This window comes from Barbus barbus (genome assembly GCF_936440315.1).
Source record: "Barbus barbus genome assembly, chromosome: 16".
Lineage (NCBI taxonomy): Eukaryota > Metazoa > Chordata > Actinopteri > Cypriniformes > Cyprinidae > Barbus > Barbus barbus.
In genome coordinates, this window is record NC_136744.1 from 5,380,328 (window position 1) to 5,401,914 (window position 21,587).

Here is a 21,587-nt window from a genome sequence, read left to right on the forward strand (position 1 = left end):
CCGGGCTCTGGAGAACCTCGGCGAGCGCAGGCTGCCCTACAAGATCTCCAAACACGACTCTCGCCACACGCACGGAGGATACTTCTCCATCGACTTCCACGCCTCGCCGAAGATCGTCAGCGAGCTGCTAGATCACCTTGAACGGGACATCGACCTGCTGCGCCCCACAGTTTTGAAGAAAGACACCGAGCTTCCCAAGGCGCACTGCTGTGGAGCACCAGCTGAGAGAGCAAAGAGTGCCGCTTCCAGATAAACGTGAGAATCATTGTGTTTTCCTGATCTGTTTTTACTTAGAAGGTAGGAATGATGATTTTAGAGAGTAAAAAAGAAACTAGGAATAAAAAATGGACAGAATGTTCAAAATTAAGTAATGCTGTCAAACGATTAATCGCATCCAAAATAAATGTTTTTGTTCACATATGTGACCATGGAACTCAAAACCAGTCCATTTTGAAATGTATACCCCATCTGAAAGCTGAATAAATGAGCTTTCTATTGATGAATGGTTTGTTAGGACAATATCTGGCTGAGATACAACTAGAAAATCTGGAATCTGACGGTGCTAAAAAAATCTAAATATTGAGAAAATCACAATTAAGTTCCTAGCAATGCATTTTATTAATCAAAAATTAAGTTTTGATATATTTACGGTAGGAAATTTACAATATATCTTCATGGAATATAATCTTAATATCCTAATGAGTTTTGGCATAAAAGAAAAATGGATAATTTTGACTGCTTTTGTGCTCCAGGGTCACATATGTGTGTACTGTACTGTGTATATTTATTATGTATATTTAAATACACACATACAGTATATATATATATTGAAAATAATTACATGTATATATTTATATTCATATAATTTATTATATATGGATATATGTAGGCTTATATATTAACAAAAAAATTTTCTTAAATATATACATGCACGTGTCTGTATATGTACAGTGGGTACGGAAAGTATTCAGACCCCCTTAAATTTTTCACTCTTTGTTATATTGCAGCCATTTGCTAAAATAATTTAAGTTCATTTTTTTCCCTCATTAATGTACACACAGCACCCCATATTGACAGAAAAACACAGAATTGTTGACATTTTTGCAGATTTGTTAAAAAAGAAATATCACATGGTTTTAAGTATTCAGACCCTTTGTTGTGACACTCATATATTTAACTCAGGTGCTGTCCATTTCTTCGGATCATCCTTGAGATGGTTCTACACCTTCATTTGAGTCCAGCTGTGTTTGATTATACTGACTGGACTTGATTAGGAAAGCCACACACCTGTCTATATAAGACCTGACAGCTCACAGTGCATGTCAGAGCAAATGAGAATCATGAGGTCAAAGGAACTGCCTGAAGAGCTCAGAGACAGAATTGTGGCAAGGCACAGATCTGGCCAAGGTTACAAAAAAATTTCTGCTGTACTTAAGGTTCCTAAGAGCACAGTGGCCTCCATAATCCTTAAATGGATGATGTTTGGGACGACCAGAACCCTTCTTAGAGCTGGCCGTCCGGCCAAACTGAGCTGTCGGGGGAGAAGAGGCTTGGTGAGAGAGGTAAAGAAGAACCCAAAGATCACTGTGACTGAGCTCCAGAGATGCAGTCGGGAGACGGGAGAAAGTTGTAGAAAGTCAACCATCACTGCAGCCCTCCACCAGTCGGGGCTTTATGGCAGAGTGGCCCGACGGAAGTCTCTCCTCAGTGCAAGACACAAAAAAACACCTGAAGGACCACAAGATGGTGAGAAATAAAATTCTCTGGTCTGACGAGACCAAGATAGAACTTTTGGCCTTAATTCTAAGCGGTATGTGTGGAGAAAACCAGGCACTGCTCATCACCTGTCCAATACAGTCCCAACAGTGAAGCATGGTGGTGGCAGCATCATGCTGTGGGGGTGTTTTTCAGCTGCAGGGACAGGACGACTGGTTGCAATCGAGGGAAAGATGAATGCGGCCAAGTACAGGGATATCCTGGACGAAAACCTTCTCCAGAGTGCTCAGGACCTCAGACTGGGCCGAAGGTTTACCTTCCAACAAGACAATGACCCTAAGCACACAGCTAAAATAACGAAGGAGTGGCTTCACAAGAACTCCGTGACTGTTCTTGAATGGCCCAGCCAGAGCCCTGACTTAAACCCAATTGAGCATCTCTGGAGAGACCTAAAAATGGCTGTCCACCAACGTTTACCATCCAACCTGACAGAACTGGAGAGGATCTGCAAGGAGGAATGGCAGAGGATCCCCAAATCCAGGTGTGAAAAACTTGTTGCATCTTTCCCAAAAAGACTCATGGCTGTATTAGATCAAAAGGGTGCTTCTACTAAATACTGAGCAAAGGGTCTGAATACTTAGGACCATGTGATATTTCAGTTTTTATTTTTTAATAAATGTCAACAATTCTGTGTTTTTCTGTCAATATGGGGTGCTGTGTGTACATTAATGAGGAAAAAAAATGAACAAATGATTTTAGCAAATGGCTGCAATATAACAAAGAGTGAAAAATTGAAGGGGGTCTGAATACTTTCCGTATCCACTGTGTGTATATGTATATGTATGTGTGTGTGTGTATATATATATATATATATATATATATATATATATATATATATATAATAAATATAAACATACTGTATTATGTAAACAAAGTTTTATTTTGGATGCGATTAATCGTTTGACAGTACTATAAATGAAGTAGTATTTGGACTTTATTGGAGTTAATGTTTTGAACTACACCTCTCTCTAGTGCTTTCTGGGTACTCAGAGCGCTTTAAATAGAAGGGGGGGGGGGGATCTCCTCAACCACCACCAGTGTGCAGCATCCACCTGCAGCCATATTGCGCCAGAACGCCCACCAGCTTATTGGTGGAGAGGAGACAGGGTGGTGCAGCCAATCAGTGTATGGGGATGATTAGGAAGCCATGATGGTCAGAGGACAATGGGCAAATTTGGCCAGATTGCCGGGGTTACCCCCCTACTCTTTTCAAAAGACATCCTGGTATTTTTAATGCCCACAGAGAATAAGGACCTCGGTTTAATGTCTCATCCGAAGGACAGTGATTTTGACAGTATAGTGTCTCCGTCACTATACCGGGGTGTTAGGACCCACACAGGCCACAGGGTGAGCACCCCTGCTGGCCTCACTAACACCTCTTCCAACAGCAACCTAGTTTTCACCGGAGGTCTCCCATCCAGGTACTGACCAGGCTCAACCCTGCTTAGCTTCAGTGAGCAACCGGTCTTGGGCTGCAGGGTGATATGGCTGCTATATCACTGTATGATGATCACAAGTCAAAGTCATTGCAAAAATGTATAAATTGAAGTTAGTTCTTCAATGCTTTTGAGCTCAAAGTCACCAATTTGGTTGCAGTTTTTGTGATTTTTGAATCGATAGTTGTTATCGTTGATGATGATGATGGTAGTTGTGCTATCGTATGTGCCATAAGTAAATTCTTGTCTCCCCAATCAAATCAAGCAAGATGCTGAAATACAAAGTTATTTTGTCTCAGTCTGTTATCATGGCGTTTTGGATTGTAAGCCTGCTTTGTTTTTGTGGTTTTATTCATCTGCCTTATAGAGATGTTGGCCTTAACTAATGTAATCAACAGAGTTTTATAATCTTTGAGAGTCCCTTATATAAATAGGTTAAAATTAAAGAGAAAATATTTTTAAAAACATTGTTTTTAAATCTTCCATCTACCAACTTGTCATTAATTTGATATATTCAGTATTTAGAACTGAGTCATGTAACATTTTACAGTTAATTTCAGTATTATCATTATTTTGGGATAAAAATATTTTAGATAAAAGAAACATTAATATGAAATGAAGCAAGTTAAACTCACAATCTACAGCTTAGAATTATTATTCTTGAAAACCTACTATAACCAATTTGAGTCTAAATGTAGGAATGAACCAGTTCTATAACATTAAGATAGTATCTTCTTAGCTTATTCAACTACAGTCATCATAATAATTTCTCAGTACATAAGAACAAAGAAACAGCAGAATACAAATAATAAACACAAGTATTGTTTAGAAGAGCTTTTTTAAGTAAAAAGACAAGGGTAAATGTTCTAAGTGCATTTTAAATATATATATTAGATCATTATAGAGTCACACCATGGTACTCTGATATATTTTCAAGTGGAAATTATAATTATATATAATGGTATCTATCCTCAAAGTTACTTCCAGAGAATGTCATGTCCAAACTAAAACATGTGTGACACTAGCAGAGCATGTTATGACTGATACAATAATTCATTAAATGGATTACGTACACTTTTTAACCCAGAAATATTTTTATAATTTAGGTTTTTGAAACAGGAAAAAAATATGTGTATAATATTGAATGTATTTGTATTATTTGGGCTTTTGACTATTATAGCTATTATAGTTATATATAAAGGAAGACATAAATCACATCAATATTATGTCAAACTCCAAAATACAATAAAAAATACAAAGTTCAAACGATAAGAGCTTTGATTGTGCTTCGCCCCTCGCGCATGCGCAGTGAGATCCTCCGTATGAAGGCTTCGCCCCTCGCGCATGCGCAGTGATATACTCAGTATAAAGCCTCATCACGAGACCCAGGCGAGTCACTGCAGCATAAACACCTCTACCATCGACACGGACAAGACTCAAAACACCTCTCTGCACTTCGAGACAAGCCTGTGCTCGAGTCATGATGCTTCTCACGCTGCTTTTCATCTCCACGGGTAATATATTTCGACCTCGTTATGAGGAGTGTGGGATAGCTGCAGTTAATGTAAATATGTAGGTTACTGACAGGCATGGAAATGTTATCTTTAAATATAGACGCACCGTAACACATCTATTCTAGCTGTCTTGGACAGAATTAACGTATATATTGATAGTGACTGTAATAATATTGTGTATTAGTCAATCTGTCGCGTCTTGTGCTAACCGGCTAATGCTAACTGTGTTTTTTACAAACAACAGCGCCCATAAGAAGTCAAGTATGACCTTTTTTATTTTAAAACAGTTTCTTTAAAGTGATTTATTCGAGTTATGTGTTTTCGTACACGTTTTTGACTGGTCTAACATGACTGTCTATGTTAATAGTTATCTGCCGGCGAATCTTTTGCGTGAAACAGTCGGATTAACTGATTATTTATTATATTTCTTGAACTCAAATCTCATTTGTATTTAATGCGAATTGTTTCCGCGTCATGACGCATCAGTTTGTATGTAACCTTCATCATCTCGTGCTTGATCGATGAAGATGATTTCATCAGCTTTATCTCTTTCTCTGATAGAGGTCTGAATATTGACCCAGTGACCGATACCTGTTTGCTTCTCTAACTGGTCTTTATCTATTGCTTTTGTCTGGTGTCTGATTAATTATTTGCGTAATTTGTCTCCAGGTTGCTTGGTGCGTCAAAATAACGCCTCTTCGTACTTCCAGGGATCGGATCTGTTGCTACACTTGTAGTCTCCATATCCTCTTCTGCGTTCCTCTTTAGCGTTTGCCATTACTATCACAATTTCACTTCGTCTTTTTGTAAAAAGGATAGTTTTTTGCATATTTTTTTTGCTAGTGAAGGCATAGATGTGGCCTTTCATACTTTGGTCTGTATGTGCAATTTAAAAACTGTCACTTCTTTACATGCTTTTGAAACTACCCCTTCCCATGTTAAGTTGCCTGTTTTCTGTCTAGTAGCAGGTGAGTCGTCTTGTTCTCCTCTAGTATTTAGCAGAAGTGCTGGTAAAATGTAAGGGTTATTGTTTGTAGGATCAAAACTCACTCTCATTACTAACACGGTGATCATGCAAAGTAGCCTAAATGACCCCGCTTTACAGCTAGTTCTTGAGCCATGGGTTTATGGCATAGTGCTTTCCCATAATCTTTTCTTTTTAGTGTGCACTTTCTCACTTTATGCTTTTATTTAGGTGGCTTCTGCCTTGGTTTTGACTCTCGATATGATTTTATATGGAGTGGCAAAACACAAGTGAGAGTCTGCTGTTTAACACAAGGATGTGTTTTTCGGTAGTAGCGTACTTTGCCTGCTTTTTTTTAAGAGTTTAGTACTTTAGGGATGTTTTTAAAGTTTAGTTATGGCACTTATTTTTTTGACTCATTGGTGGAAGAGAAAACCGGTATCTCTGAGTCATGATTCATTACAGTAAAACTGTGTCAGTGAGTTGGTAAAATGCACTTGCTCTTTTGCGTCTGGGTGTTGTCAACTTGTCTTTTGTGCAGTCAGCTGCGGAGGTTGATGCTGAGCTGGTGGAAACAGACACTGGATCATAAGACTGCTTGTAGTTTTTGTCAGTGGTTGTCATAAGTCAGATGATATTGCCTGCAAATATGGAATATTTTTTTTTTGATTGAGCAGTAGGAGGAATGAATGATTCTTTAAAATGTATGTCTGATTAAATTGCCAGCCTGTTTGTGAAACTAGTAGTTTCTTATCAGCTCTAGGCAAGAACTCGAAATCTGCAGGCACCGAATGTGAGCCTGTTCAGTGCAGGTTTGACCGCTCATTTCAGGGCAAGTTGTAATTTTTTAATTATTTTAAGCGTTGTATTTGGTGAAATCAATATTAACTGGCTCTGTCTTGGTAGGTTCGGGGACTTTCCACACATTACATGCACTGGCAGGTTCATAAAAAAAAGAAATCCCTCTCCATATCCATTTTCAGTCTATAAAGCAAAGCAGCTTTGCTCTGCCATCTTAATGGTTTCAATACCAGTTCTGTGTGGAAAGTCTGATTGTGAAATGAAAACAAAATACTTTAGCCTATTTTGGCAGCTATAATGATTTGCTTCTCAAATTTAACTGTTGATTGGAATTCAATGAATGCAATCTCATTTATCATGCGTTTTCTACAGTGGTACACTTCAGTAACCTGTTATTGGTCACCTGGTTGTAGAAAAAATAAAGACTGTGATTTGCTGAATAGATGGTGCTTCCTTATTCAGTGGCGGGAATACAGTAAACGGTAATGTTACTTAAAATGAATCATGTGAAGTGTCATCTCTGATCAGATAAGAAATGAGGTACTGCTCTGTGTAGTTGCTGGCTTGACTGGGCCATTGCATGTCTGTGTGACCATTGTGTCTGTTCTATACATATCTAACCTATATTCTCTTGTTTCTTTCTAGCCGTGGCGAGTCCCCTGTTGGGTACGGAGCAGTGTGCCCGTGGTCCCCCCTACTGGTGCCAGAACGCCAAGACTGCTTCCCTTTGTGGTGCCGTCCAACACTGCCAACAGAACGTGTGGAACAAGCCTCAGATGGTGCGCTGACCTGGTTCTCAGAAGTGCTTTTGTATGCCAGCGCATAATTCATGAGCTCGAAGTGTATATAACCTCCTTTCTTGCAGAAATCTGTGCCATGTGATCTGTGCAAAGAGGTGTTGATGGTGGTGGAGCAGCTTTTGAAGGACAATGCCACTGAGGTATGCTGGCATGATAGCACTAGAGTTTTGAGTACTTTTTATGGGAGGCCAAAGTCCAAATTCTTGTGTCGAATCTAGAGCGAACTCCTTGGATACATGGAGAAGGCCTGTCAGCTGGTCCCTGACGAGGGCTTGGCTGACCAGTGTAAGGAGATTGTTGACAACTACTTCCCCATTCTGATGGGCATCATCGAAGGAGAGCTGGTGAGCTGGATACTTGCTTCCCTTCCCTTTAAGTAATTCAGTAACACAATTCCCCTTTTAGTTGGTGGTAGTGATGAAAAGCTTTGAAAATGGTGTCACCAAACACAAGGTCTTTAGGAGCAGAAAGGCACACATGCTGTTCCAAACGTAATGAACAATTTGTGATTCCAGTCCAAAATTAATATTAAATAACTTTGTATAGATTTTTAACACTTATTTGATCATAAGGCATAATGAGGCGTCTTGGCGTATTGACCACAGACAACATTTTTCTCCTTAAGTTCTGTTTACACCAGAATCATAAGTACTACTGTACTTATGAACGTATTTGTTAATGCTGATAATTAAAAAATGACAGTCATGGCATGACTGTTAAACTCAGTGCTACAGTAGAAAATATTCATTACTTCCCACCAAATAGTTGTTTTTTAGCAATTTGTGCTTTTGTAAAAGCGACAAATCAGTGACATTCAAACATGCCGGTGAAAAATTGATCAAACCACAATTTAGAGAGGTTACTCTCACCATCAAAATCATGAAATAAAATAATCTTAGTGGGTAAAATCTGAAACTAAGTGCTTTAATTGTTACTCTAACTAAATGCTTTGGTCTGCCTAGACTGGTCTAGTGCCGCTAAGATGGTTAGCTATCCACAAAGCAGCCTTTGTGTAATTGATGATGAGGATCTATGGGAAGGAAGAGTCTTTCACATCGTCAGCCATGGTCTTCTTTAAAGAATTGAAGCAAGGGGGGAAATGTAATCGGCTGCAGATCCTATTGGTGTGTATCATGCTTTACAATGCTTCTGTGTTCCTGTCACCTCGCAGGATGACCCCGGTGTGGTGTGCAGTGCTATGGGCCTGTGTGTGTCCCAGCAGGAAGCTCTGGCTAAAGCTCAGCTCATGTCCAATGAGATCCCTAAGGTGGACCTAACCCAGCGTGTCAACCCCTTCCTGCTGAACATCCCTCAGCTGCTCTACCCTCAAGAGAATGCGAAGGAGACCCCCAAACAGGTGAAGCTGTCACACACCTGTATGTTTTAGGGGGGGGTAGGGGTCTCTTTGCGAGACTTCAAAACAAGCATAACAGCACCCAAAGAAACTCAGAAACACGCTGAGGTTAAAATTCTAAATGCTTAGTTTATTCATAACATGATCTAGTTAAGTAACATACCATGACAAGGGAGATATTTTGCTGAATATTCTTATGATTTAGATCAATAAACAAGTAGGCTAGTTAAGTACTTGCTTTTTAGACAAAATATTTACTGTTTTGTCCTACTTCACCAACGAAAATGGTAAAGTCACTGCAGAAGTCTTGCACAATCTCCAAGATACACTCAGCAGTGTTTTGTTACTGAATGATTCAACATTTTTAACCAATCAGTTGAATGACTCAATGACACTCTTAAGTGATTTACCGCAAGCTAGCGTAAGTGATTTTTGACGGTGATGTTTTGTTGTTTTTACATTAAATGCTAAAATATTACATATGTAATGTGTATTTCTATTACAGGTTTAGGTCTTAAATTTCATATAAGGTGGTATTAAAGTCTTATTTAACTTGTTCATATCTGTAGAAACCCTGACTCAAATGTTGAACTTGATATTTTACTATGGTGTCACTATGTTTGTGTTTCTGATTGAATTTATCTCATCCTGTATGTTTCCTAACTGCTTGGTGTGCTCTTCTGTCTGCAGACTGGTGAAGATGTGTGCCAGGACTGTGTTACCTTCATCTCTGACACTCAGGAGGAAGCCAAAGCCAATTCCTCATTTATCAACACTCTGCTCGCACGGGTGGAGAGCCAGTGTGAGCTGCTGGGACCTGGCATGTCTGATATGGTGAGAACCTGAGTTTACTAGTTGTGCTCAAAGTTAAGATGCCATGCTTTGTGCATTGCATGTGTGGGACAATTATGGTGGTCTTATCTCTCATTTCTTCAACAGTGCAAGGAGTACATCAGCCAGTATGGACCATTGGTCTTTCAACAGCTTATGTCTATGGTAAGTGATTTTTGCATCTTTTTTGGATGTCTTATGTCTGCATTTCAGCTGTTTCATTCTTCCATCCTCCATTACCAAAATGGGTGCTCAAGTTCCTCTCCTCCTGGCACACCACAGTGAGTTTTAAAGGGGTCATATGAGAAATAAAATTAATGTACAATTTGTGAGCTTGAGGATGATGTTTAGCAATGTGAGTTTGATGTTCAGAAATGTGGTCTGCCCAGTCACCGAGGAAGTAGTGTATGTGTGTATATAAAAGTAAATAATTAGCTATCCTTTGGTTCTGCCGTTTTGGAATAAAAGGGACATGCGAGTAAGTCAAACACTCTGCTGTTCCTGGCTTTGTGAAGCACTCAGCCTCATTTATAACACTAGGCTCCTTCAAAGAGGATGCCTGACCTTTTTTAAACTGCACATCTGGTGCAGAAGAAACTGGGCACACGTATTGAAGAATAAGGGGGTTTAAAAACTATTTGGTTTGTGTCCACAACTTATGAGTAAAGGAGCAGCTCAGAGCTGTATCTCATTTCACACGCAGGGAGGAGGTTTGTATTAACGACTGCAACTAAAACATCCCGTTTAAAGGGTCAACCAGAGGGTGGAAAATGATCACAAATTGATGTGTGACTGCTGCAGCAATGACTTATGAGTAGACCTTAGAGGGAAAAAAAACGTATTTGAAAATATGACCCCTTTAATATGGAGAGCTTGTTGCAGATTTTGTCAGTCAAGTGAACAAAGCTGCTTTTGTTCCCTTTCCTGTTAAGACTCTCTACCAGCTTAATCCACAACTCTAATTCTTTACCCACCTTCATTTTCTTTCTTTTTATCTCTCCCTCCTCTTGCGGTTTGCTTGTTCTGGTCTTCAGGAGCAGGTATGTTTTTCTGAGCTGCTAGTCTCATCCTAGTTTGGGCCTTTTAATCTGTCTGTCATGTGGCAAATCACCTGTGCTGTTTTCTAATCTTAACACTGACCGTTGCTAATCTGTGCTGTTGTTAGACTAGCCACTCACGCACTCTTAAAATAGCCCTAACTCTGAGGATTTCATGTTGTGTGTAGATGTAGTACCAGACCGATCATCCATTATCATGACCTCCATCACCCATAAAAATACTGAGTAGGGTTGAAACTATGCTGATGCTTCTTTTGTTACTGGTTTCATTCAACAACAAAATAAATCCGGGTTAAACTTGCTGTCACAAACCCAAAACTCTTGGTTTTAACCAGAAACGTTCACGCTGCTCATTCGACATCCAAGAACACAAAGACATTGCATCAGACCGACAAATCCTGGAGTAACATGGAAATGGATCCAAAGCAGCACACCTAAAATAGCGATGTAGATTTGTATTTTTTTTGTGAAGTTATTGATCTAATAATAGTAAAGCCTGGACCCTCATAAATTGGGATATGGCTACTTAATTTGAAAGTTACTCCAGTTTTTGGAACCGGAATTTGCAGTTATCTTTTTACTTGTCTACAAACTTGTTGCGTATGTCATATAACCAGCTTTCTAGAATTTCCCCAACCAAATTTCTATGCTATTTTGGTTCTGTGTACATTCTTCCCCAGACATATAGCATTCCATTGACAGTGTTTCCTGAAGTCCATTCAGTAGAAAGTAAAAAGAACTTGCTGAACTAAAACATTTTGTGACCAGAGTGTTTGCATTGCAGACGAATTGCTCTTGAGCTTGTTCTTCTGAATTAATTGGTCAAAAAGACTGTATGTGGGTTTGAATCTGCTTTTGATTGACTCCTTCAGTGACCAAAGAACAGATTAATCATTCGGAATTGGAACAATCTTTAACTTCCATCCTGAGAGCTCACATTCAAACCATTTTCATTTAAACATGTTATAAAGCGTTAAATTGGATCTTTTTTTTAATTGAACCATTAGCTTTTGCCATTCATCAGATCATAATTGCACATCCTGTGCTTGCATGCATGGCAGCAGGGTGATGTTGGATGCTGTGGGCATGAGGTGGAGCAGCATCATGAGTAATTGGTTAATCAGAGGTGTGAGGCAATGGATGCTGCATGATGTAATCCAGAAAGATGGTGCTTAAACGTATTAGTCAGTGCATGCCTAATATTCCGCTCATCCTGCCTTTATCGTGTGTAACCGGTGCTGTATTACTCACTGTCTGCAATCCCTCTGCAGCAACCCAAGGACATCTGCTCTCGTGCTGGATTCTGCTCCACTCAGAATAAATCTGTGCGCATGGAGAAGCTGATGCCTGCCGAATCAATCCCTGCTGTCAAGATGTTCCCTGCAACTAAACTTGAAACCCCTGTCAAAAGCAATCCTGCTAAGGTACAAAAGCGTGTAGCTTCGGTTGTTTTCATTTGAATCTGTGTATTTGGTAGTTTAATGTTTTTGAGCGTTTAAAATGGCTTTAAATGTGATACTTTATGTATGTTTACACGTCATAAAGTGGAAACTTTCTTCAATTTCATCCTCTGATTTGACCATATAAATTTAATTGAATGACTCTAAAATGTGGTCCGCTGTTATGGGCTGTAAATGGCATTCAAATGAAGCTTTAGTTGGGAAATTGCGTAAATGCAGGATGTTTCCCTGATGCGTGTGCTTCGGTCTTGATAGAATCTGGTGCGAGTACGCGACAGTCCTCAGTGTGCCATCTGTGAGTTTGTGATGAAGGAAATTGAGGGCATTATTCAGGATCACACATCTGAGGTAAGAGTAAACGAATTGATTCTCCATTGGTTGTCAGTAAAAACGTAAGGGCCAGTCTGGCCTGAATCTGTTCAAATGTGTGGGTTTTCATCAACCGCTAGATGTAAAGATTGATTGAAGCCAGTGAGACAAACATAGCAGCAGGTGGGACTGATAGACTAAGGCCTTCTCCATTTAGAGAAGAGAAAGTATATAAATATGAAAGGATAATGCATGCATCCTGCTCTTTCCAGTCAGCAAACAATAGCTTGCAGTGGATTTTTCTTTTTAGTTGTGATGCGACTCACTCAAACTAAAATTCATTATTATATTAAATATATCTGCACTGATGCAAGACTTGGCTTCACATTATGAAATACTAGAATTAAAAACAATACTCAACTGTATTTCAATATTAATAGTACTGACAGCAAGGTCTAATTAGATGAACTACATTGTGACTGTTTCTTCGCTCTCAGACATGTCTGGAGAACTTGATATGAATTTGCACCTTTATAAGTTCCCCTGTTAAATGTGTGCTGACACTGGTTTTTCAGGAAGAGATTGTGCAGGCTGTGGAGAAAGTCTGTGACCTCTTACCCTCCACACTCACTGCTCAGTGCAAGGACCTGATTGAGACCTACGGCCAGGCCATCATTGAACTGCTTGTGCAGGAGGCCGATCCCAAAACCATCTGCTCTTTCCTCGCTCTCTGCAGTGGGGTCAGCCATGTCTGTAAGTGCTGATAATACTTTTGTTTTCACCGTTCCATTTGTTCCTCTCTTTCTAGATGTGTGAGATGCATTTTTAATGTTTTATTCTTGCAGCTGTTATGGACAAGCAACAATTTGAGGCGGGCGGCTTCTGTGACGTGTGTAAGATGGCGGTGCGTTATGTGGACGGGATCCTGGAGCAGAACGCCACTCAGGCAGAGATCGAAGAGGCCGTGCTGAAGGTCTGCAACTTCTTGCCTGACTCTGTCAGAGATGAGGTAAGTCACACTTGCAGTAAACGGACACCCGGCTTACATCCATGCTTCATGTTTTTAATACATCCAACAATAGATCATATGCAATAAGCCAATTACATTGCAGATTTTTTTTTTTTTCCCACATTGTGTAACCTTGCATCAAGCAAACTCCAGTTTACTGTTTGAATTCTAGAAACCGACTCAATCTGACAACTCCTCCATTCCTGTAGGAAATGGTTCAAATGTCTAAGTGTGTTCTCCTTCCTGCAGTGTAACCAGCTCATTGAGCAGTATGAGCCTCTGCTGGTGCAGCTGCTGCTCCAGACGCTGGATCCTGATTTTGTCTGCATGGTAAGATTTACCCTGCGCACTCCAGCTCAAATCATGTGATCAAATGATCCCTGACTGAGTTTGTTTGGGGTTTTTTGTGTATAGAAGCTGGGAGCATGTCCTGAGGCAGTGCAGAGGCTGCTGGGATTGGAGCAGTGCAGCTGGGGACCAGCATTCTGGTGTAAGAACGTGGAAACCGCTTCTCGCTGTAACGTGAGTATTGTCTTTCTGGCGTTACAGAAGACTACTCTGTTTTGAGTCCAATGTTGTACTGCACATCAATAATGGGATGTGATGTAAATGAAGCTTCTGTGTTTGTGTGTTGCAGGCCTTGGATCACTGCAGGCGTCACGTGTGGAGCTAAAGGATGAGCACAACAATCTTGGGAAACTAAAGGAGAACTGCTGTAGAGCTGCTTTTCTGTTTCGAAATCAATATTTGGGTTTTCTTTGTGACATTTGAAATTGAACTGTCACCGCTAATTTAACAGCCTTGTTTCAGGGGAAAGAAAGCTTTTACTGCAAGGACATGTATTTTGAGGGGGCAGGGGTTTGGAGGGAGATATGAATGGCAGATATATGTAGATATAGGGGAAATACTTGCACTGAAACTGAATTTTTTTTTGCGCTATTTTGGGGACTTGTTTTTAGAATTAATATTCTTTTAGTTGTACAATGTTGGTTTCTTCAAATATGCTACAGGGCATGAGTTTATGGAAATAGATTGTGCCTTTATCAGAAGACCCCTGAGAATGATGATGAAATGCTTTGGATACTCTATCCCTGCCTCCCTCTTTACCTGCAAGGCCAGTGATTTAAAGCTTTGTTTTTAATGGGTGACACTTTTGGTCCTAATGGAAGTCAATTATCTTTAACTGTCATTTTGTGTGTATTAATGATCTGAAGGGGAAGTGATGTTGACATTCTTCATTTGATCCTAACTGAGTGATCAGCCACTGCTACCTAAATGTCAGATTTTATCCTTGTGCTTCACACGGTTCAGACTCAGCCTTTTGTTTAAAAAAAAATTAAATAAAACCAACTTCAACCCCATTCTCCATGTTTCAGAAGTTTTTCAAACCCCTTTTTGTCAGTTGATCAGCTCTGGAATTTAATTTTTTTTTTTTTTTTTTTTTTTTTTTTTTGGTAAAGTGCATGAAACTTGAGCATTAAAAACAGTTTTTGACCTTGTAATTTTCAATGTCTTTCTGGTGATGTAAACTGGACTTTTCCAATCATTTAGTTTGCTTAAAACCCGTCCCATTTATTGTTGCTCTGTGAGATTTCTAAACTCAGTTATTTCAGTAGGAATCCTAAAGATCAGCGCCCGAGAAATGCAGACTGCTATTTTTTGGAACAGCCTAATATTCCTTTTTCTTCAAAGTCAAACATTTACTGTATAAACAGAAAAGTGCTTGAAGATTTTGCTTTCTTGTGAATGACTGAACTAATATTTAGCTGTATAGCCACGGTTTCGTAGAACTGCTTCACATCTGTGTTGCATGGCGTCTGGCACCTGCATCCAGCCCAGGACGATTCCTCTGCATTTCTTGATTTTGCATTTTTGATGTCACCCCACAAGTTTTCTCTTGGATTAAGGTCTGGAGATTGGGCTGGCCACTCCATAACGCTAATCTTGTTGGTCTGGAACCAAGATGCTGCTCGCTTACTGGTGTGTTTGGGGTTGTCTTGTTGAAACACCCATTTCAAGGGCATTTCCTCTTCGGCATAAGGCAACATGACCTCTAAGTATTTTAATGTATTCAAACTGATCCATGATCCCTGGAATGTGATAAATAGGCCCAGCACGTAGTATGAGAAGCATCCCCATATCATGATGCTTGCGCCACCATGCCTCACTGTCTTCACAGTGTACTCTGGCTTGAATTCAGTGTTTTGGGGTCATCTGGCAAACGGTGTTATACCCCTATACCCAAAAAGAACAATCTAGCTTCATCAATCCACAAAATATTGCACCATTTCTCTTTAGGCCCGTCAATGTGTTCTTTGGCAAATTGTAACCTCTTCATTTTTTCAACAATGGGACTTTGCGGGGGCTTCTTGCCGATAGCTTGGCTTCACATAGGCGTCTTCTAATTGTTACAGTACTCACAGGCAACTTTAGACTTTCTTTGATCGCCCTGCAGCTGATCATTGGCTGAGTCTTTGCCATTTTGGCTATTCTTCGATCCATTCGAATGGTAGTTTTCAGTTTTCTTCCACATCTTTCTGGTTTTGGTTGTCATTTTAAAGCATTTGATATAACTTTAGCTGAGCAGCCTATCATTTTCTGCACTTCTTTATATGTCTTCCCCTCTCTAATCAACCTTTTAATCAAAGTACGCTATTCTTTTGAACAATGTCTGGAACGACCCATTTTATTCAGGTTTTCAGAGAGAAATGCACAGTACAACATTTGCTGCCTTCGTCCTTAAATAAGGGCCACTTGTTTGACACCAGTTTTTTCACAGAATGATTTCCTCTAATTAAACAACACTGCTATTATTTTGAACATGCCCTTTTCAATTAATGAATCAATTACACAGAATCAACAGCATGCATGTAATGACTGTTGGGTCTGTTGGTTTTCTATTACTCTACCACACCTAAAATATTTGCCATGTAGAAATATAATTTCTACCAAAAACAGTGATTGATCTGGTTAGTGCTATACGGGCCCAGGAGTTTTGTGTGAGGGTGAAAAAGCCACCTATGAAGATTTGTTTTAAGTAGGTTGCCTGAATTTGCCATGCTTAGCAAAATGAAAGGCCAATCTCAGCTTTCTGCTGGAATGCAACCTCCATGTCTCAATCGACGTATAAACCCCTTTTTTGCTCAGTATGTCACAATATGTGAGAAAAGGTCTGTTGCTAGTGCCATTTGTTAACTCTGCATATTCTTAGAGAGCTGTTGCTCCTGCGATCACATCAATCTCCGTTCACTTTGAATGTTTTGCAATAATTCTTAAACTTACCATTTTTATTTGTAAGTGTATTGTAGTTGTTCTTTGGCAATAAACAACACTAAATACAATTTGGCTTTTATTTTTGTAGGTTCACAGCTGTATTCAGTTTACAACTTTTATATAAAATTAAACATTTACAAAATTTCAAACAATTCCATACTTTATGCCACAGGAGGTTTCAGAGGTAGCAGATTTGAAGTAACTGAGGTGGTGAGTTGTGGATTCTGTGTAAGGCTGACACATTTCTCAATACATGTGTAAACGCATGATGCAAAGGGTTCAAAATATAAAAATATAAAAAATGAGGGAAACAACCAGTGTCATTCCTTCACTTCCAGCGATTGATCCGACGCAGCTGCACGTAAGCAAGAATCAGTATAACGAATATTATACGTTTGGCTCTGTTCGAAGGCGGTCGCATTTTTCTTCCCTCCCTCCCTACCCTGAACTTCCCTGCTTGCTCTCTTGTATTGTCCTGTCCTTCTTAAGAGACTCTCGCTGCACTATTTACAAAACCGAAATTATGGATCTGATCAACTGGTCTCTTAACGCAATTGACACCATCTTCTCGACTAGGAAAGCGGGATCTGGAGAACCGGAATGTCCTGCTGGGACGTTTGCTGCTGGCTACACGATGGACGCATGGGAGAGATGGCGGGTCGTGTGTCTGGCGGCTCTCTCCGTGGAGGACATTGAAGACATCTTCTTATTCGGAACAATGATAACTGGGTTTCTGCTATTTGGATTAGGCGTTGCCCTAAATTATCAGGAAATTAAGGAGACGGGACTGGCTATCCAAAACCTCTCAAGGCTGCCCGTCATGATTGAGGCTGTAGGGAGAGCGGTCGCCTCTGAAACAGAGGCGATTAACCGCAATATGGATTCGATCACGGCTAAGCTCTCGGCTTTGGAAAGGAAAATTGATGGACAAGGAGATCAGAATGGACAATGAGAATAGCTGTGAAACTGGAAGACAGCTGTTCGCCCAAAGACAAAACAATCTTATCTCTTTCCGGCTTCCCACAACAGAACGGCTTGGCAAGGCCGCTCTGGTATCAACTCTCTGGTGAATACTGCAGGGAGACGCTCTTTCTTCCATTCCCTCCCCCCATCAAACACCTTGTTATTGTCGGGCGCTTGTGCTCTGTCCAAGGTCGTTTCCATGGCAATTGCTATGTCGCATCACAACCTGCGAACTGAGTCGACTGGTTTGGAGTGCTGGCGAAACGGATTTCAAGGCATACGAACTCACACAAACTTACACACACTCATACACCTCCCTACCCCCCATCCCACGCCTTCGTCGCTTCATCCTGTCAGTGATAACGGGTCCGTGTGTTTGCGCTGTAATGGCTGCTGGCCGGATGGCGGTTTCGTCTGAACTAGGATTACTATGCAAGTTATGTTCCTGTGTTGACTGTGCTCTTTGCTGAGGTTTTTGTCTGTTCTCACACTGCACTCTCGTTCAGGAGCGTAGTGTGAGGACAATTTTTTTCTCCTCTCTTTCCTCATGTTATGCTGTATTTCTTCTTCTTTATTGCATTTCGTTGCCTTGTACCTACATGTGCAATGACAATAAATTGAATCCAATCCAATCAGACACACACACACACATAATGCCTGTCAGAGCTACCTGGTTCTGCCAAAAGCCCCAAGTGCTGTAGTTGATCTCTTGATAATCCAGATACATGTCACCTGTCATACTGCCAGTAAGAGAGAGAGTTTGCAGTTGAAACACCTCACCCACATCACCTCCTAGACTAAACTCTGAGCGAGTCCTACCTGGTGTAGTTACTGGGAAATCTTGATCTTGATCTTTTAGCTCGATGATGGCAAGTACCTGAAGGGAGACAGCTTGGTTGGATTACTGCTGAAACGCAAATGTATAGAGATTGAATGAGTTGTAAAATGTTCTATGTTCTTACATTGTAGCCATATCGGAAAATACTGGCCCACTTCAGCCAAGACATCCTGCTCAGCATCGAATTCAGGTTTACTAGGAAACCCCCAAACACCTGAGACGACACAGGACAGAAAAGATTAGATCATGCCAAGTTCCAAAAATACACCTTCATCCCATTAACTGCAGTTTACTTCCTAATGTCGTGTTGCTCAAATATTTTGAGTAGTCAAAATTACAAAAATAATGTTGAAATATTTTGAGAATAAAGTCATATTAATATGAAAATAGGCAAAATTATGAGAATAAAGTCAAAATATTTTGAGAGCAGTCAAAATTACAAAAAATAATGTTGAAATATTTTGAGAATAAAGTCATATTAATATGAAAATAGACAAAAGTATGAGAATAAAGTTCTCCAACACCATCCCATTAACTGCAGTTTACTTCCTAATGTCTTGTTGGTGCATTTAAAGCAATCATTTTGACCTTTTCAACCTGACAATGTTGTGTCCATTAGTTTTGCTTGTTTAGTACTATGGCGGTTTAGTGCCACATTAAAAATAAAAAGTCTAAGATTACAAGATTAAAGTCATAATATTTTGAGGAAAAGAGTCAAAATTGTGAGAAAAAAAATCATATCAATATGAAAAGTCAAAATTATGAGAATAAAGTCAAAATATTTTGAGAGCAGTCAAAATTACAAAAAATAATATTTAAATATTTTGAGAATAAAGTCGAAATATTTCGAAAAATAAAGTCAAAATTATGAGAATAAAGTTAAAATATTTTGAGGATAAAGTCACAATATTTGAGGAAAAAAGTCAAAATTGTGAAAATAAAGTCAAAATATTTCGAAAATAAAGTCAAAATTGTGAGAATTAATTTGTAGCAATTAGGAGATTAAAGTTGTTATATTTTGAGAGTATATTCTATAGCCTATTGCACCAGGAGAAAATTTAGACTTTATTCTCGAAATATTTCGACGTTATTCTTGTAATTCTAATATAGTTGCTAGTATTTATACAGTCAAAACTTTTGAAATTCTGAAAGCTCGTAAAGTAAATCAATTATTACATTACAAGGAAACACGATGCATTAAGAGCCGGGGGTGAAAACTTTTTGAATTTGAAGATCAAGGTAAATTGTACTTCATTTGTCTTCCAGGAAACATGCAAGTATCTTCTGTCGCGTCAGAAGGGCAGTACTAAATGGAAAAATATGATATTTCAACAAAATAAGAAAAATTTGGACATCTTCATCCTGTTCAAAAGTTTTCACCCCCGGCTCCTTCTGGAACATCAGTGAATGTTTGAACCTTTTTTAATTGTTGTGTTTGAGTCCCTCAATCATCCTCAGCGTGAAAAGATGGATCTCAAAATCATACAGTTACTGCTGAAAAGGGTTAAAATATGCAAAAGATGCTGGAAAACTGAAGATTCTGCAGGACCTGGAGGATTTTTCTGAAGAACAGAGCTCAGTTTAACTGTTCAGAACAAACAAGGGACTCATGAACAACCATCACAAAACAAAACAACAGTCGTAGATCATCCAAGTAACCACACACAGTATTAAGAACCAAGGGTTCCCAAACTTTTGAATGTGGTTATTTTAATAATTTCAGCAATTTTTTTGTCTTGTGGACTATATGTAAACATCTTTTATGGAAAATATCTTACTCAGGACAGTACTAAATAAAAAATAACATGCATTTTGTATGATCTCTCTTATTTTGGTAAAATTATCCACATTTTCACAGATTCTGCAAGGGGTTCCCAAACTTTCGCATGCCACTGTATAGCAGACTATTTCCATAAAATGCCTGTAAATATCAGTTTTATGGTTTGAGAGATGCAATAAAACCATGCTTAAAAATAATAACATTTCTCAAAAGCCTGATGTGTCATATTTGACAATCACATTTTGTAACATAGGATGAAAGAAAACTGCATCAGTCCAGTAAGTGTTCATCTTGAAAAATGTCTAAAATATTAAAGTTATTATTGCTTACTTTATAAAAATCAGCAAAAAGACACCCTGAAGGGGATCATTTTTACAATTATACTAAAAGGCATTTTACTTGATAAAAAAGTATGAACTATCTATTAGACGACAGAACAGAAGGCATGAAGTAGATTGCGCACAAAAGGTTTTGATCACGTTGATCATTTAGAGGCCTTAGAACTTTGTGTATCCAATATGACACAGTAGCCTTTACAGGGTTCTAATAAATTAATTAACATAATTCATGCTCATTTCTTTTTACACACATAATGATTGTACCTGTGTTTAAGTTCTAGCAGTTATTGTGAAATAACTTTTTGTTATTTTGATAAAACAGAGTTCAAAAGCATTTATTTGAAAGAGAAATCTTTATTCTTGAGTGTCAGGTGGTCAAACTGTGAATGGAGAAGATGACAGTCTGACCCTGTTTGGAGAGCCTGGGTAACATAACAAATGATCAGTCTCAATCTCTGCATTTCATTTACATAGAAATGGACACAAACAGGTTGTACGTGACTGTGCTTTATATTTGAAGTGGAATGTGGTTTCGTCTGACAGCTACAGTAAAAAGAAATTGTGAAAACATGTCAAATGTTGTGCAATTTTCTGAGGTTTCAAATTCAATTTTAGCTCATCTGTGACAGGCATCTGTGTTTGCCACACATCTCTCAGTTTGAAGCACAGAAATACGTGTACAGTAATGCCCTCTCATTGGATGTCAATGCGAAGAATGCACTGGAGGGTTTTTAGAAGTAGAAATATGAAGTTTGTTCTTTTAAAAGCACTTCACAGTGTTTAAAAAGAATGAACCACAGTACACGTTTGTGAAAAGGGTAACGTATTCTACCAATGGCTTTAGTTTCTCAGCATATTAACACTATAAGCCTATGAATACAAATTTCTAAACATGATCAAAACTTTCTACTACGTTCTTTTTGCTGTCAGACTGATAATTTATACTTTTTAGCGAGTTAAAAGGCCTTTTAGTATCATTCTAAAACCCATTTCAGGACATTACTCACATCTCTGTTTACATGTAAATCATATTAAAATGTGGTTATCAAATATGATACATCAGGCTTTTGAGAAACATTTCTT

At 39.0% G+C, this 21,587-nt stretch overlaps 2 protein-coding genes across 2 annotated transcripts in view; both read left to right on the forward strand.

Moving 5' to 3' along the window:
- LOC306882818 (small ribosomal subunit protein bS6m-like) overlaps positions 1-253 on the forward strand; it is a gene marked incomplete at its 3' end in the record, with an annotated part of 444 nt that extends 191 nt beyond the window's left edge. The window contains exon 1 of the mRNA XM_079437731.1: positions 1-253. This exon is cut by the window's left edge and continues 191 nt beyond it. Within this exon, the coding sequence (XP_079293857.1) occupies positions 1-253 (253 nt within the window).
- Positions 254-4,538: 4,285 nt separating this feature from the next.
- On the forward strand, positions 4,539-14,673 carry LOC306882815 (prosaposin-like). Its single transcript, XM_079437728.1, has 14 exons — positions 4,539-4,726; positions 7,137-7,270; positions 7,357-7,431; positions 7,510-7,635; positions 8,463-8,648; positions 9,336-9,479; positions 9,585-9,641; positions 11,806-11,958; positions 12,250-12,342; positions 12,879-13,056; positions 13,149-13,312; positions 13,562-13,642; positions 13,727-13,834; positions 13,950-14,673. The coding sequence occupies exons 1-14, from the start codon at positions 4,693-4,695 to the stop codon at positions 13,983-13,985; spliced, it is 1,569 nt and encodes a 522-aa protein (XP_079293854.1). The 5' UTR covers positions 4,539-4,692; the 3' UTR covers positions 13,986-14,673.
- The last annotated feature ends 6,914 nt before the right edge of the window (positions 14,674-21,587 follow it).